This window comes from Nothobranchius furzeri, chromosome 5, assembly GCF_043380555.1.
Source record: "Nothobranchius furzeri strain GRZ-AD chromosome 5, NfurGRZ-RIMD1, whole genome shotgun sequence".
Lineage (NCBI taxonomy): Eukaryota > Metazoa > Chordata > Actinopteri > Cyprinodontiformes > Nothobranchiidae > Nothobranchius > Nothobranchius furzeri.
Genome location: NC_091745.1, coordinates 74039576 through 74057112, shown reverse-complemented (window position 1 = coordinate 74057112; position 17537 = coordinate 74039576). Strand labels below are relative to the sequence as shown.

General features: G+C 40.6%; 2 protein-coding genes across 3 annotated transcripts; one reads left to right on the top strand and one right to left on the bottom strand.

The window, feature by feature from the left end:
• Positions 1-108: 108 nt before the first annotated feature.
• On the top strand, positions 109-10639 carry cdc42l (cell division cycle 42, like). Its single transcript, XM_015950227.2, has 6 exons — positions 109-216; positions 2158-2262; positions 2349-2421; positions 2503-2612; positions 9463-9660; positions 9763-10639. Exons 2-6 carry the CDS (start codon positions 2158-2160, stop codon positions 9850-9852), a joined length of 576 nt encoding a protein of 191 aa, XP_015805713.1. The 5' UTR covers positions 109-216; the 3' UTR covers positions 9853-10639.
• Positions 10640-11760: 1121 nt separating this feature from the next.
• On the bottom strand, positions 11761-15146 carry wnt4b (wingless-type MMTV integration site family, member 4b). 2 transcript variants are annotated; one of them, XM_015950226.3, is made up of 9 exons: positions 14748-15138; positions 14330-14573; positions 13817-13970; positions 13647-13731; positions 13440-13571; positions 13037-13179; positions 12812-12952; positions 12572-12734; positions 11761-12484 (listed from the first exon to the last, which is right to left on the bottom strand). In XM_015950226.3, the coding sequence occupies exons 2-9, from the start codon at positions 14416-14418 to the stop codon at positions 12315-12317; spliced, it is 1077 nt and encodes a 358-aa protein (XP_015805712.1). In that variant the 5' UTR covers positions 14419-14573; positions 14748-15138; the 3' UTR covers positions 11761-12314. The 2 variants fall into 2 exon arrangements, with proteins under 2 accessions (XP_015805712.1, XP_054597025.1); XM_054741050.2 differs by having other exon boundaries at positions 13440-13731; positions 14748-15146.
• Positions 15147-17537: the final 2391 nt, after the last annotated feature.

Below are 17537 nucleotides of genomic sequence, written 5' to 3'. Positions count from 1 at the left end.
TCGTTACCTATTTTTTCGCTACGATAGATAGATAGATAGATAGATAGATGGATAGATGGATAGATAGATAACAGAGTTTTTTCCGAAATGTCCAGAAGGTGACAGCACCTTCTTTCCTCTGCACGAGCTGCTGCTCGTGCAACTTGCGCAGGCGCAATAGGCAATTGGAGCTGAAACCCGGATGCAACCAACGCCTAACCTGTCGCTAGACAAACGGTGAGTAGATCAAGAAAAATATGATTTATATAAACGTTTTTATGATTAATGACACTCCGAGGCGCACAAATAAGCTTTCCCTCTTAATATAAGGCGTTAATATCGATTAAAATATTGTTTCCTGGTTTATAAACGTTTGCGGCGTTTTAAGTTTCCTGTAGATGAGGCAAATATTAGTGTTGGGTTTTAATAATTTGGCTAATGAACGTGTCCCGACTGGCCTGTTATCTTCGCTGTTGGTGCACAAAATGTTCTCGTCGTCGTTTTGGTTTGGAGAAAATTCAGAAAGTTTCTCAAGACGTCAGTTCACTGTCTGACAAACACTGACTTTTCAGACTCCATCACCTGAAATCTACACCCAACTACAACTTTTACAGGTTATTGTTGGTGTTTTTGCCACTTTGACAACATTTGAACAGCCTCGGGTTTTTGTTTCGGGTCTCGTTTTTTTTTTCCGAGCCCTTCTTATTTAGCGGAAGTGTTTTCGGTATCCGCTTCTAGATCTCATTGGGCTAATAGGCCTTCTCTTTTCTGTCTTTTTTAAACTTCTCTGGTATGAAAACGATGCGGAAGTGGTTTACTGTCATTATTAACGTGTGTTCGCACAAGTCTAGTCAAACAGATGGGACTCACTGGTGTTCTCTACGAGGAGCAACAAGAATAAACCATTTACGTTTATTTACAATACTTACTTTTATCTATGAAGCCACAAAATGCACATTTAGCAATAGAAAAATCTGAAAAATTACTTTTAAATTATTATTTCCTTCTGGAATCTACAAAAAAGTAGTGAAAGTCACCAGTGATAGGTTTTAGTATTTTACTTTGGTAAATACTTATTATTACATAGTCATATAATAACTAATCTGATCATTATTTATATTAATTGAATTGATTATTCTTCATATATTATTATTAATATTAATATTAATATTTTTTTACAAGTTAATAAAATATATAAAAATGTGTTGAGGTGTATCAGCGAAATCTGCAAAGTAAAAGCCCTTAATCTCTCCCCTAATTTGTATATGAGTAGCATATTTTTCTGGATTATTTATGAGTAATCATGAAACTGTTTCCTTCCATATTTCTTATTTCAGACTTTATTCAATCAGTAAAATATCTTTAAGTGATAGTAAAATCATGTGGAAGTATCCCATGTTGTTTTCTAATTAAGAAATCTAATTTTATTTGTGATTTCAAACAAAATAACCTTATCTGGGCGTTTTAATGCTTAGTGACATTTTCTATTCACTGTAAATTCTTCATCTTTTTAACCCACACAGTCTTTATTATATCTTCTATTTTAATTTTTTCTAAAATAATAATATGAAGCATTTTGAATTTTGAATATCTAAGTATTTTTAAATACTTTAAATACTGAATCTCTAATAAAAACTCTGTTAATACTATCAATTTCTTTGTGTTTATACTGTTTTAATCTGTAAATGTGATTAGATGTATTATAAAATGAAAAATGATAAATCATTTTATGAATAAAATGCTTGTTCTTACAATCAAAGATCAGCCACTTTTCCACACCAGTGTTTTTATTATTATTACTGCTACAATAGTTGGTTTTAGTCTGGTTTTTCTACAGATGTTTAAAAAAAATCACTTTTCTTTACCACCAATGTGTGTTAAAGTCTGACAGATAAACGAAGAAAATTAAAAAAGTCAAGACTGTATGGGAGTTCTTTCATTTTGACTAAATGCAAATTGTTGAATAATAAACTAATCTGCAGATTAATCAGCGCGTCTGTCAGGCTGTCACAGTTCACGGCTGCTTTATGTAAATCTGTACTGATTTGCTCTTTATTAGTTGGGCCTTTTTTAAGCTTGTGGAGGTGGTTGTAAGTGTGTGTCACTTCCTGTCCTCCCTCAGTGTCTGATTGGCTGTCTGGTGTGTTGATTGCTGCTGATATTTGATCTGTTTTATAGATGCAGACAATAAAATGTGTGGTGGTTGGGGACGGTGCAGTCGGAAAGACCTGCTTACTGATCTCCTACACGACCAACAAGTTCCCCTCAGAATACGTGCCAACAGTAAGATCGTCTCTGTGTTTCCTCATAGCTGGAATACAAAGAGTTCAGACGTTACCTTGTGATTTACCAGTTTTTTCCTTTTAAAGGTGTTTGACAATTATGCAGTAACTGTGATGATCGGCGGAGAGCCTTACACGCTGGGTCTCTTTGACACAGCAGGTAAATCTTTTTTTTTCCTGTCATTATTCCCAAAACACACGTTTAATCTGATATAAAACGTTTGGTGGTTGATTCCCTCAGGTCAGGAGGATTATGACAGGCTGCGTCCCCTCAGCTACCCTCAAACAGATGTCTTCCTCGTATGTTTCTCCGTCGTTTCGCCGTCGTCGTTTGAAAACGTCAAAGAGAAGGTCAGTTTTTTAAAAGATGGGTTTCTCGCTGACTTATTGATCTGAACTTCCTGTTTTGTCTCAAATGTTGGTAGAAACTATTAGAAAGGATGCTGGCCTGCAACCTCTTTTATTTTTATTTTTATTTTTACCAAATTGTCTCCTGTTTCTTTTTGATTTTCTTCCTCCATCAAACATAACCTAGCGTCAGCACATCACCCACAGTAATAACTGTCCTTGTGAAGCACGTGAGCAGGCCCTTGGATTAAACAAACATCATTTTTTTAATAATTTTCCTTTGAGGATGTTTTGTAGTCGAGTTCTTTGATTTACTTGATGAATAATTTCAGCGCTGTTAAAAGTAAATTTCCTTCCTTTTTGTTCTTCTGGTGCAGGATCTGCAGCTTTTTGGGGTTCAGGCATATGTTTATTCTAAATGTTAGAGTTTTTTATGTATAAAGAGTCTGATAAGTAAGCTCATAGGACTTTTATTGATGGGTTTTCTTGTAGTATTTTGACTTATTGCACAATAATTGGTCTGATTTTAGTCTGGAACGATTCTTCTGCTGATTGGTAAACGGGGCCTACATTATCACATTTACGCTGATGACTGTCAAATTTATATGGCTTTAAATCGGTCAAGTTCCATTACACAGCTCTCAGAATGTCTCTCAGAAATTAAAACCTGGCTAGCTTCCAATTTCCTTAAGTTCAATGACAGTAAGACCGAGGCCATTCTTTTCAAACCAAAACATAATCTCCATGCTTCTGCTGCTTTTGGTCTCTCCCCCCTAAACCTTAATTCATGTGTGACCAGCCTTGGGGTTAAACTGGATGCTGACTTGTCAATGAGTGCACATGTTAATGCCACTGTTCGATCCTGCTTCTTCCAGCTTCGTCGCCTTACCCGATTAAAGCCCATTCTTAAGAGGCCACACTTAGAATCATACATGCATTTATCACTTCCAGACTCGATTTTTCCAACTCCGTTCTAATTGGTGTAAATGTATCTGTCCTAAATCGTCTGCAGAAAGTCCAAAATGCTGCAGCCAGATTTCTTTCCAATGTCAATAAACGCTGTCACTTCATTCCCATTCTAGCTGATTTACACTGGATTCCTGTACAATTTCGAATTCAACACAAAGTTTTAACTTTTACCTGCAAAGCCCTGAATGGTTTAGCCCCCTTGTACCTGTCAGAGTTGCTTACCCCCCCCCCCCCCCCACCCCGTCACTAAGGTCTGCTGATCATCTATTGCTCAAAGTCCCTACAATGAAGTATAAGGCTCGTGGCGAGCGTGCGTTCGCCTTTGCTGCTCCCAGACTCTGGAACGCGCTCCCTCTGGTGGTACGCCAGGCTTCTTCACTGGCACAGTTTAAATCCAGCCTGAAGACACATTTTTTAATTTTAGCTTTTGGTCAATGATTGGTCTTTTATGCTCTAACTGATTGGTCTTTTATGCTGTAACTCTCTTCTGTTTTTAGTGACTTCTCTTTTAATTGGCTGTTTTAAACTTTTGTTTTAATTTTAGGTGTTTCTATTTTATGACAGTTTTAATCTGTGTTTAATCTGTATGTATGTGAATTTGAATGGCTTTTTAGGTTTGACTCTATGCAAGGCTTTGGTCAACTGACATGCTGTTTTTAAATGCGCTATATAAATAAAATTGGATTGGATTGGTAGTTGATCCTTGACTTCTCTGATGCTACTTTCAGTTCTCTGCTACAATGAACTTTCAGCCTTGTTAAGTTGAAAGGCGTTGTTCACAGAAAATCTTTTTTTTAACGATTACTTCTAATTATAATCGGTCAGTTTGACTTTTTCATGCAGGCTGAACATGAAAATTGTCTCCTACATCTATCTCCTGCATTAGCTTCTGATAGGAAATCGACGGTGAAACTCTAGGATTAGAAAGGCCTGACTGATTCAGGGACTCACCATTCTTGACTCGTGATGCTGTTGCTGGTTTAGCGTCCAGGAAACAGCAGAGAACGTTTCAACTAGTAGAAGCTAACTGTTAGCATTAGCAACTCCACCACACAGCAAAACTCCCCCAGACTTGCGTTATTTGTGTAGATAAAATGGCAACAATGCAAAGTAAACAGTCAGTGGTAGAGCCATGTTGCTGTTAGCCAGTCAGAGGTAAGATATCCAAATGTCAGGAAGTAAGACTCTGGCAATCTTCTAGATCCTGAAACATGAAACAGGCACACCAGAGTTTGACCTACAAGGCATTCATTCTAGGGATGTCCCGATGCAACATTTTCACTTCCGATACGATACCAATACGGCAGCCTTCGGTATTGACCGATACCGATATCAATTCGATACGATATCAGCACAAGAGGCAATAACAGTAAGTATGAAAAAAATGATTGGTTGCAAAAATGTAAACCTTAACGGACTTCTGACATTGGAGATTTTTGATGCCATCCGATACAGTGTTTTTGGGCTGATATCAAATTACTTCCGATATCGTAATGGGACATCCCTACTAGAGACCACTGCAAATGTGTTGATTAAACAAGTGAACCACACCCTTAAACTCTTAAAGTAACACTAAACAAGTTTCCTGCTTCTCCCCCTACTGGTTGAATGCAGAATTACACATGTTGTAAACAACCCAGCCCCTGAGTGTAGTATTTCCGATCTTTTGTCCATCACTTGAGCTACAGTTCTTGTATCTTTGGGAAAACATGATAAACGACACAAAGTTGATCATTTTTATCTTATCTGGTTTTCTTTGGTGTAAAGCTAACGTTGGCTGTTGCTGCCGCCTCTTGGCCACATCATCGTCGTAAATGAGAACGAGTTCTCAATCAACTCATCTGTTTAAATAAAAAAAAATTGTAATTTTTTTTAAAATAATGGTTAACTCAAGTCCTTTAGTGTGCTGCTGATCGATTAGTAGCTTTGAGATTACTTCTGTAATGTACAGTGCATTATAAATAAAATCTATTATTATTATTACATTCCAAGGAAGACTTTTATTATGGAGTCACTTATGTAAATTATTTTTCCGAACATTGGATAGTGCGTGTCTCATCAGCACAGGTCTACCCTACAGACCGCAGCATCACAATGTGGGTTCATGGTGGCGTTAATGAAGCTGCACTGACACAGAAACACACTTCTGTGTGTTCATTAGGCATAGGGCCGCCACAAACAATTATTTAGATGGTCGACTAATCGCTAGCCGTTTTTGCGAAAAGTCGGCTAATCTGATTTAGGGATGCATCGGTGCCGATACAGATACCAGTATCGGTAAAAGTTAACCGATACCAATGGAGTTGCTTGAAAGTGGCTTCACTGTAACTTGTCATTTTTGTTCACCTAATATTTTAGTTTTTTGATAATTTCTATTCAGATATTTTACTTTTTGTCTACCTCAGTCTTTTCCTGTTGAAAGCAGAGAAGAAAATAAAACATATATTCCAATTCATAGCATTTTTTTTTTTGTGTGGTAGAAGTATCGGTATCGGTGAGTACTCAGATCCAAGTATCGGTATCGTATCGGTTTGGAAAAAAGTGGTATCGTTGCATCCCTAATCTGATTATCTGTAAAATGTATCTTATAGTATACCAGCTTGAAGCTGATCTAATATAACCTTCATTGCCTTTTAACTTGTAGTGTGTGCTCTCTAAAAAACAATTAGGATAAAAGCTCATTCAACAACTTTTTATTAGCTTTTCAATTAGCAAAACAAAAGGAAAACGGCACTAGGCTTAGGAAAACAAAAAATAAACGCGTGAAGTCGTTGACTGAACAGCAAAGCTTTTTAACACTGATAGTGTTATAAACTAAATTATTAGTGTTTGTGACGTTGCAGAAAACACATTAAATATGTGTTGAAGGTAAATAAGTCCCTGTCACTGTTAATGTAACAGCTATCAAATCAAATCAAATCAAATCAACTTTATTTATATAGCACTTTTCATACAAAAAATGCAACTCAAAGTGCTTTACAGATTAAAATGGCCCCATAGATCCCACATTCCCATCCCAGCCCCCCTCCCCAAGTATAAAACAATTAAAAATTACAGTTCCCCTCCCGCACACAACTTCCAAAGTGGACATACAATCACCCGCACACTCGTCCATGCACGCATACACGCACACACACACACACACACACACACACACACACACACACACACACACACTCGTGAACACCAGAGGAAACAATAGGCTGAGTTCAGATGGGTCAGGTAATGAACGACACATCATCAGCGGAGCCATCTGCCCTGGCAGCAACAGATCCACGGCAGCAGCCAAGACACCGGCCGATGACGCCCAGTGGCGTAGGGCAGAAACCCCCACCAGTGCCCGGGCACTACCCGAGGAGCGCCCCGGCCGCCGCCGCCCCTGACCACCGGCCCCAAGGCAGAGGGCTCCGCAGAGGAAACACTGGAGGATTTAAGATATATAACATATAAAATAATAAAAGCTAATAAAGATAAAAAGTGATTATAAAGATAGTAAAAGAAAACATAATCATGTAAAAATACTAAGATGTAGATAGAATGATAAAAATAATAAAATAGATAAATATGTATTTATAGATAAATAGTGATCAGTTAAAAGCTAAGCTAAAAAGGTGGGTCTTGAGCCTATTCTTAAAAGCCTGGATGTTCCCTTCGGACCTGAGGTCCTCCGGCAGCCCGTTCCAAAGGCGAGGGCCGTAATACTTGAAGGACGCCTCGCCGTGGGTGTGAGTCTTAACTTTAGGGATAACTAGGAGACGGCTGCCAGAGGAGCGCAGAGACCGCGAGGGTTTATATAGTAAAAGCAGTTCTGAAAGATAAGAAGGCCCAAGACCATTAAGACACTTAAAAACCATTAAAATAACCTTAAAATCAATCCTGAAACATACAGGGAGCCAGTGCAGTGATTTTAAAACCGGAGTGATGTGCTCCCGCTTCCTGGTCTTCATCAGGACACGTGCTGCTGAGTTTTGTAAAAGTTTTAAACCTGAGATGCTCTTTTTGGGAAGACCAGAAAGCAGGGCAAGTAGTGCAGTGCTGATGTTGTTAGCAGCTAACTAGCTAGCAGACCGTCGCGCTTCATTTTCAGCCACTTTTAAGATGCTGAGTCGTGCATCACCATCGTACTGCCGTGGGAGGCAGGTACCACCCTGGAGATTTTTTCACGTTTCTCTATAAAATACTCCTAAAGGAAGCAGCGAAGCTACAGCAGCAGATTAGAAAAGCTAAACAAAGATGTAAAGATGGTAGTCGACGTAATCGTGAACCTTAGCAGCACTAGCTGTTAACCAGCATGTGCGTATTTTTCATGTTCAAATATTTCTGGACTTTCTCACGACTTTCTAAAAAGGTTCATACAGATTTTGTGCTTCAATTAAAACACTGTTGTACAAGCCGCTAAGCTATTATATGAAGTATTTTTTAAAACCCTGAAACTATTTAAATGACAAGCTGAAATTTTCCACAGCGATGCTTAATTCATTTCAGAAACAATATGAGATTCAGAGATTAATTTTCCTGTGTGTGAATTAGCAGACTTTATTTATCTAAACATGTTTTAATTTTGATCGTTTACTGTTGGACCAGCAAATCAAACCCCAAAGATGGCCTCTGTTTATCCAAAAAGTCTTTCTAACTCTTGTTTAGAAGCTAGAGCTGCTCATGTTTTTGCATTTATTGAAAACCATGATTAATTGACTTTTCAAAATGTTGAGAAATGTTTTTCCATTGTTTATTAAATACTTGATCACCCCCACAAAAGATTTTATGATGCTTCCATATTTAATTGGTTGCTCCCGGATGTCCTGCCGGTACAGACCCAGTTGGACACATGATGGACTCCTGGAAACTGTGGAACTTGATTTGTTTATCCCAGCTGTCTGTGGAGGACTCTGAAGACGTGGATATTCGTGGTGTTGGTGTCAGGTTTCCTGCTCATTGGCCTTGGAGGCTACCTGGCTTACCGGAAAATTAACGAGCTGTCGAGGAATATTGGCCTGATCCCTGAGCTCAGAGATGGTTTGCACCGCAATGTGAATTCACAGACTCAAATAATTGTCGAGATGAATCGTAAGCTTGGGACTTTGGCGGAGATTCATTCTTTGGCGCAAAAGATGGATGCCATCAAGGAGAGAGTGGACGAATCAGCACGGATTGGGATAGATTAATGTCCATTACTGAGAGTTGAGAGGTTGAGGACCAACAAACTGTGAGACAGAGAGGAAATTATCTCTGTCTGGCCCAAAAACAAATTCTAATCGGAATCTGGCGTCCTTGAGCCTGCAAGCTCCAATGAAAACTCCCCCCTCAGAAGATATGTGGAATGTGCCATTGCTATGGCAACTCAACTCTGACTCCTTTCCCAGCCTGGGTGGGACAGCGGGAAGGCTGCCGAAGCGTCCAGGGTCACTGCAACCCTCCAACCCTCAATGCCCCCCCCCCCCCATCCACACTGAGGTGACATGCGCTGCTTCATCGTGGCTGCAGGAACTGAAGTTGGGATAGTCCCAACCCACCACCCCTCCTAGTGGACACTTATGTTGTGATGTTTGAAGTCTGTTGCATTTCTGTCTGTCTGAGGTGTTTTTTTGCAGAGCAAAGCTGCCCTCACGGTGGAGGGTAACTTTGAAGAGCCTTTTTTTCCCTCCACCTGAACCAATCCTCATGTATCCCACTTATCTTATCTTATCTTATTAAAGTAGCGCGACTCAGGATTGCGAATGACCACAGTCACCAATTCTTGTCATGTTTCTTGCCCATGTATGTCTGATCTCTGAATTGTGTGTACTGAAACTCTAATTTCCCTCTGGGATTAATAAAGTATCTTTGATTTGATTGATTTGATTTGGTGAAAAATCCACAACTATCTTTTTTCCCATATTTCCAGTGGGTTCCTGAGATCTCTCACCACTGTCCAAGCACACCTTTCCTATTGGTGGGCACACAAGTAGACCTGAGGGAAGACAGCAACACTGTTGAGAAGCTGGCCAAGAACAAACAGCGCCCCCTCTACCCAGAGAGTGGCGAGAAGCTGGCTCGTGAGCTCAGAGCCGTTAAATACGTGGAGTGCTCAGCTCTCACGCAGGTATGGACCAGGTTTGCATAAAACAGTAAAAAATTACCGCCTTTATCGTTTCTCTCTTTTTTTTTATTGTCTTCATCTCCCGATCCTTTCTCCGTTAAACAGAGAGGCCTAAAGAATGTTTTTGATGAGGCCATTCTGGCAGCGCTGGAACCTCCCGAGACCAAAACTAAGAGGAAGTGTGTTCTTTTATAAAAAGAATCTCCAACAAAGGGGGATGTGATGGTGGAAGAAACTGGTGAAATTGTTCCAACAGAAAGATCAACAGTTTAAAAAAGCAAACCAAACCAGAGGGTTTGAGATGTGCCCGAGCATGTGTTTAATGATTGTGCCTTCCAAACAAAAAACAGGCGAAGAGGCTAAAACATGCAATAAGTGTCTGTTTCTTCAAAGCTTTTGAAAACTGCTGTATTCTCCATTTTTTTATATTCAGGTGTCCCTTCCGCCCTGCTCATCACAGTTTTCTGCTGTTTTTAAAGAGAATGCTTATTTATGAACGTCTTCAGCCTCACCGTGTTTGATTAAAGCCGTTGGAGGATTAGAGGAGATGTAAATGGACAGGTTAACTGGTACTCTGTTTTCTGCTCCTGCTGAAACCCCAAGATTCATTCATTCACTCCAAACATACCTGTACAACATGTTTAATGTCCTCCAACAACTTAGAAAGCATTTTCACAAATCTCACATGTGCAGTTGATTTTCTGTATTTTCTGTTGTATGAATTTTGTGATGCTGTTTTGGGGGAATCTTTTAGCATTTTTGATTTACAAAAAACTTGAATTTTTATTCTATCCAGATTGTACTTTTTGTTGTATCCATTTTTTTTTATTGTTTGATGACCAACAGTGATGGATAGTATAATAAAATTGTGATATTTTTGATAAATGTTAGTCTTGATAAAGATTAAGAACTCTTTCTACTGAATTTCTGGGTGTTTGTAATCATCTGATATTTTTAATAAAATGCTCTTACCAAATATAAATGGAGAAACATGTCTGCTTCAGAAAGGAGTTTTTCAAATGCTCGTAAACTTCTAGTGTCATGACTGCATCACCGTGACTGAAGAATGTGTCGTGGTTTTACATTTGTTTTGGAGAATTGCTGCAACTAATGAAGACAAAATTTGCCCCTTGTAAGGAGGACCTCAGAACACTTGCATGATTTTTTTTGGACAACACTAATGCCCCAAGTGAACCTGAGAATCACAGAACCAAAATCCAAAGCTAAGTAGACGTCGGTCTCCTATCAGACCAGATGGTTTAAGACTTTTTTTGCCTTTGGGGCTCTCTGAAGGAGATTAGAGACACCGCTGCACTTTGAGTTGATATGGAGTTGCTATACCACGTTTCTCATCTAAAAGCGTTTGTTCGCTTGAGTTAGCGTGAAGACCCTGCTGAGCTTCGACTGAGGCGGAGCGTGACCTCACGTGAGCAGCCAGGTGCCCGGCTCTGATCACAGTGGTCTGAGGCTCTGCTTGTATTTTAACATTCCTTTTTATAGCTCCACAGGCAACCAGCATGACTACAGCCTCGCACCGAAGCCAAGCAGCCGTGCACGTCGGCTACCCTGGAGCCGCTTCTTGGGTTAGCTAAGTTAGCTTGTAGCTACATTGGTTCATTTGTTCCAACTGTAAAAGCCCCACCCTCAGCTCCACTTATTTTCTCATATTTGGATTGTCTGGGCATGAAGAGACATGTGAAATGGTCAAAATGGCGGTAATAGGGACCTCCCATCAAAAACGTATAATTGGAGCCTATAGACATTTTTTGTTCAGTATATTTGTAAATGTGTGTGATTTGTCTTTGCTCGTCATCTAAAATCTTCAAAACAGCCACGAAACTCACAGAACGGTAGCGCAAAAGTCACTTGTGTGTTTTGAATATGGGCTGCAGTACCCAAATTTGACCACAAGATGGCAGCCTCCACTCTTACACGATGCACCTTTTACAAAAAACAAAAAGGCAAAAACTCATCTAGATAAACTGCACCGAACAATATAATGAAGATTATAGAGAAAGCAGTGATCAGATATAGGTGTTCATACAACTTGTGCATACCCAACCAGTCATCTGAACCCACAAAAACACAAAAGTAACCCAAAAATACTTTAGAGAAACTATGTATTTATTAGATTCCTTAAGCAGACCTAAAAGTTCTCCTGCCGGAGCAAACAGACAACTTCCACACGAGGGCGAAACACGAGAGCAACGGATGTCAGTAAAAGTTATTCTCACCGCTCGAGGTCAAGCCAAAGCAAAGACTCTGATAAACAAATAAATAAACCAGAATCAAAAAAGAAAACATAAATACAGAAACTGTTCATAGACCTGCTAGACTAAGGCGCAGTAAAAATGTTTTTGTACAGATAAGTCGTGGCGATGTTCCTGTTAGTTTCGGTTAAGTTCAGCTTTAAAAGCTTTGTCATTGTTTCAGTTTGCGTGTGCATGCATTTGACTTTTGTTGATGCCAGCCTTTCGTCTCTAAAAGTTAATTTAGCAGCTTTTTACACCAAAAGCACCAAATCAAAGGAGGAAATTAATTCAAGTCTAACTGTTTTTGATCACATATGGTGCCATTTGTAGCCAAAGTTGTTGTTTTTTGTGTGTCTAATCTGCTCTCAGTTCCATTCATTTGTTGAGGTCTTGTCTGCGCTTCCTTTACACTCTGCAGGTATGGATGGTCACTGTGTTCTTGCACTGCTGGCAACGAACCGAGCAGCACCAAGAGAACTTGCAGGAGCAGCGTTGCACCACCTCGGCTCGGCCAGCTCTGTACCCTGGTCCGCAACACACCAGCTCACAGCCGTCTGGTGCCAGCCGAGATGTCCCTGGGTTGGTTTGAAGAGATGGCCACATCAGTTTCAAAGCTGTTTTTTATGCATTGGATCACACAAGAGTAAGAGTGCAGACTTTACCGTTGCATCTTCGCCCGACGGTCCCTGGGATGCCGTTTTCAGGGTCCAGATGACAGAAATCTGGGGAGGGTGCAAGATACACAAGGTCTCTGGCTGCAGGGGGTTTGACATGAGGGTCACGGGGAAGAAGGGCAGGCCTGGATCCGATGCGGGTCAATCGGACCTAGAAGGTTTAACCAAACATTTATACGTTCTAATCTATAAAGCTGGGTGAATCAAGCAGAAATCATGTTTAAATACCTCTGTGGCTCCATCAAAGCGTTCCTTAAGCACAACGCCAACACGCCTGAATGGAGGCATGACTTTCCAACATGTTTTCAACTCACAGGAGCCAGAGACACCATGACACTTACACTCCACCTGCATGTTGTGGAGGATGGCCTGAGAATGAGAGGAACACAGGTCATTTGCCATGAGCTGCCACACGGATTAGTAAAAATGAAGGTTAGAGCTGATGTTGACAACCTTTCGACCAGCCTCGTTGTTATGGAGGTTCATGAGTGGGCGTCCTGCTGACAGCCCCTTGGCCCGCTCTGGCTCATCCACAAATGTTTGGGAGAAAGCCACGCCATAGGACAGGTTGTCGCTGCACCCTGACCACTGGAAGCCTGGGAAGGAACAGAAAGACGAGCGCATGATGCGGCACTGCTGCTGTTAAAATTTTGAGGGATGAGAAACAGTTTGTGTCTTGCGGGTCAGAAAATCCAATAAGCAAACATCACAAATCAGCTGAAATTCTTCAGACAGCAGTTTGGGAACCTTCTGCTTGTATGAACAATACATGCTTGAATGTTCTGTGGGGCGGGTCAGGGGTGGATAGAGCGGATTTACGTGCCGTGTGTCTTTCTGGAACACCGACTGAGCTCACCTTCGGGGCTGACGCCCCTGACCTTCCTGTCGCAGCCACACCTCTCCAGCTCCCCGCGGGTGCAGGCTCGAGTCACGGCCACGGCCACGGCTGCTGAGGACAGAGCATGAACGAAGGAGGCCTCACGAGTGCCTGAAACCACACAGCACTGTTGCCAACCAATTCCTGACATGTATGTGACACTGCAGACCTTCTCTGTGGATCTACCTTGGTTCATCACTCTGCCAAACACATTGATGCCACGTGGAGTGGTGGAACAATTCCAGCGGCGATTCCTGAACTGGTGCTGGCACTGAGTTAAACAGTTACAGGTGCAGCAGAGTCAAGGGCATTATAAACCAAAGACGGGTCGACCGTGAGAAACTGAGACACCACACCTCTTCTAAAACCATCTCAGCTGCTTTGCGTACTGACTCCATAACCTCCCCCCGCGCCCTGCACACCCCCACCTGCCCTGGGGTCAGCCCCCTCAGTCGTGCACATGGAGCAGCACCAGACACGGGCCTGGAGCGAGGCAGCCTCGCCAGGGAGCTGCATGGGAGACAGAAAAACGGCGAGATGATTCACGGCAGGTTTGTGAGGAAAAAAAAGGGGGAAGGTGCATAATTAAGTAGAAGATGGGGGATAGAGAAGAAGGGAGCACAAAAAGATGGAGGTAACGGCTGGGCAGAATTATTGAGAGGTTCAGAAACAGAGAGAGAACCCGGCAGAAACAGCACGGAGGGCACGGTGATGGCAGAAAGAAAGAAAAGAGAAAAGGTCACCAGGAGGGAGACAAAGAAAGAGAGCAGAGCAACTGAGAGAGATTTAGAGACATGTCACCATCTTTTAAAAGTTATAGCATGACAAACAAACTCTCTTTCTCTTCCTCTCTTCCACACTATACTTACAGCCAGTTGGTTGCCATGGCAGGGTGGGTTGCCCATAGCAACAGGAGGAGGAGTGGTGCCGTGAGATTGACAGGGGAGACAGTTGGCATCAGACTGTGTGTCTGTCTGTCCGTCTCCGTGCGTCAGGATGGGTCTATGACAGCACGCTGCCCTTCTCCACCGTTAAAGCCCTCTCTCCTTTCTGCGTTTTGGTTTTTTTAGGTTTACGGTTCCGGTCCAGAATCAGGGAACGGTCCCCACACATCTGTTTCAGTGTCAACAAATGAACGGTAAACGAGCGATCATCATTTTCTAGAAGATTTTGAACAGTTTTTCCAAACGAGCAGGAGTTATGTTCAAATGCGACGCTGTAAAACCAGCAACGCTGTTTTCTTTTAGATGTGGATAAAAAAAGTTTTTTAACAAAGACGATGCTCACCAGTTCATGTCTCTGCACAGCCGGTTATTCGTTCTGTTTTGGAGGTCGAATTCCAAAATGCAGCCAAACTTTAATCAGCAACACATCATACTTACAGGACTGTTTCACAAACTGTAAAATCATCTCATCAGTCGCGTCTTTTAAGCCAAACGATAGGTCCGTATTCCAATTGAAATCTGCAAATGGAAGACTTTACTGCAACAAAAAGTTAAGAGAATAATTCTGAGCACTGGGCCACATTTTGTCAGGTGCTGATTGCTGTCTCAGTAAAATAAAAGCGTCTGTTCCAGGTTGGAAAAGTCCGAACGTGTGAGAGCAGTGGGACGGGAGTGATGGGTTTTAAAGGAGGTAGACGGTGAGGGTGGGAGAGGGAGGGCAGGCGTGATCCAGGGCGTGGAGGGATGCCGACTCAGGCGGGAGGAGGAGGCGGTTTTAGAAAAGATATAATAGCTGTAAGTATTAAAGCTGTAACCTTTGTTGTGTTTCTTTGCTGTGAAAACTCAAATCTGGGCAGGGGCATCTATATTGCTTCATGCGTCCATGCACGTTCATGTGTGTGTGTGTGTGTGCCTTTGCTCCAGCTCAACTCTAAACACAACAAACTTTTCACATCAAACCTGCAGGGGGATCTGAGACGTCGTCTTACCTTGGCTATAATTCAATTCAAAGCGTCTTACCTAATGTTTAATTTTCCCAAACTTTGTTGCTCGCTTTACGAGTTACCCCCTCCACTTCCTCGGTGTCCCCCGCATTTGCCCCCTAGTTCTCCCTCGCTCCCACTCCCTATATTGTCTCAGAAGAAGGGGTGACATTTGGACAAGAGGGAAAAAAACACTGCTGACAAATATTGGAACGGAGACAAATAAATCACAAGGTAGGAGCGAGGGCATCAGAGGAGTGCGGATAGTTGTTGCTCTGGGGAGTCTAGAAGGCAATAAAGAATAATAAAACGGGATAGTCACAAATTCATTTTGAAGCCATTATGAGTGCAAAGTGGAAATCTGAACAGAATATGAACCATATTTCACCGTCTGATGCTGTACCACAAAGAATGACAGCAAACTGCATGAATTGTTTTTATTAGTGCAAATATTGGAGCTCCAGCACTCAATATAACACCACTTCATTGCTGTTTAGTCTCAGTCTGACTGTTTGCACTTGATTTTAATAAATTAATTCAATTTCTTTATTTATAAACCACCTTCTACTACCTTAGTGGAAGTCCAAGGTGCTGAACAAGGCATAAAAACCAGAGTAGTACTAAAACAGCATATTGTATAAAAATCAGTTAAAGAAATAAATAGACAAATGAAAGCAATTAAAAATTACGAATGATAAAAATATAAAAGCCAATGTCAAAATTAAAAAGGTAATAATATTAGACTCATGGTGATTTATGGTTTTATCTGTAAACATGTCATGGGGCTCCACTCACTCTGCGTGTTTTAGATTTAAAATATCCAGTTTTATTTTATCTTTCATTATGCTGTCAGATTTTTTTTTTCTGGAAGTTGTTTTTTCTTTTCTTTTAATGTATTTTTTTAGGGGTAGGAATTTAACGTGCTAGTTACGATTAATTAATTAGAAAAAATATAATGGGTAAAAAAATTTACCCCTTTGATCCAGAAAAGTTTAGCGTTACAATTTATGCCCTAAATATCCATAAATATCATCAAGCTGCACCTCTAACAAAACTGCAGAGTCTGTGCTACAAGTCCATGTAAACCTTTCTACGTGCTCCAAACAGAACTAAAACTACAATTAAATTCATTGTGACAAATCGCTCTTCATGAAGAAATGAAAGGAAGAAAAAAATTTACTTATTTTACCGTTATGTTTTCTAGTTGGTATAGAAAGCAGGCAGACAGTAACTTTATCCATGTGAACTTTTTTACAGCAGAAGGGGCAAACATACATGCAGCATTTATCTTGTAACCCTCAGCAGAACTTCCCCTGAACTCTACACTACACCTCTATATATATTAGCAGTGCTCTGCTGCCACCTAGTGTTCAGTTTAGTACACAACATCTACAATATTCCATGTCCATGTACACTTCATCAGTAACACATATACTAATATTTACACATCGCTACAAATCCCACGGTGGTTTATAATGAGACCAAAGTAATCAAATAGACTTTGTAGTTACAGAAATATACACATTAAAGTGTGTGTATGTCATCTGTGCCTCACTCAACTCTATTTTTGATTAAAGAAAAATATCTTGTGCGCAAATTGTCTTGAGCGCTTAAAATGCAATTAATCAAGATTAATTAATCACAAAGCCTCTAATAATTAGATTAATTTTTAAATTGAGTCCCACCCCTATGTTTTTTTTTAGTTATTCTTTTGCTATGTTTTGGAAACAATAATCATACAAAGCAGGTTTTAATATAACTGAAAGGTAGGGAAATGGAGATATTGGGTATGGATGAGAAGCTCACTAACTAATAATAACGTAAAGTTTCTCCAACATTTCACACACCATCGCCCTTCATATAAACAGTATACTCTTTTACTAATATCCTGAATTTTGGTTTGCCCTTCTTTTCCCAAGTACTCTATAAAAGGAATTTTGTTATTAGAACAGAAAAGGCTGAACTCTCATGTTTGTTTTAACCACTGAACAACGCTCAGTTTTTAGCATCATAACCAGCAAACATTCAAATAGGTAAATTAATGTGTTAAAATTTATTCTTTTTTATGTTTACTGGTCCATCACAGATCTTTAAGGCATTAAGGCATTGTTGATTTTTTTGTTAAACGTCATTTAAAAAAACTATTCAGC

Excerpts from the sequence above, each read along its gene's own strand:
- wnt4b (XM_054741050.2), bottom strand. The coding sequence starts at position 14,418 with ATGCCAACTGTCTCCCCTGTCAATCTCACGGCACCACTCCTCCTCCTG. Across the intron at positions 12,953-13,036 it reads ACAACGAGGCTGGTCGAAAG|GCCATCCTCCACAACATGCA; the intron begins GTTGTCAACATC and ends TCTCATTCTCAG. Across the intron at positions 12,735-12,811 it reads GCTTTGATGGAGCCACAGAG|GTCCGATTGACCCGCATCGG; the intron begins GTATTTAAACAT and ends TAAACCTTCTAG.
- cdc42l (XM_015950227.2), top strand. The coding sequence starts at position 2,158 with ATGCAGACAATAAAATGTGTGGTGGTTGGGGACGGTGCAGTCGGAAAG. Across the intron at positions 2,263-2,348 it reads CCTCAGAATACGTGCCAACA|GTGTTTGACAATTATGCAGT; the intron begins GTAAGATCGTCT and ends TTCCTTTTAAAG. Across the intron at positions 2,613-9,462 it reads TTGAAAACGTCAAAGAGAAG|TGGGTTCCTGAGATCTCTCA; the intron begins GTCAGTTTTTTA and ends CCATATTTCCAG.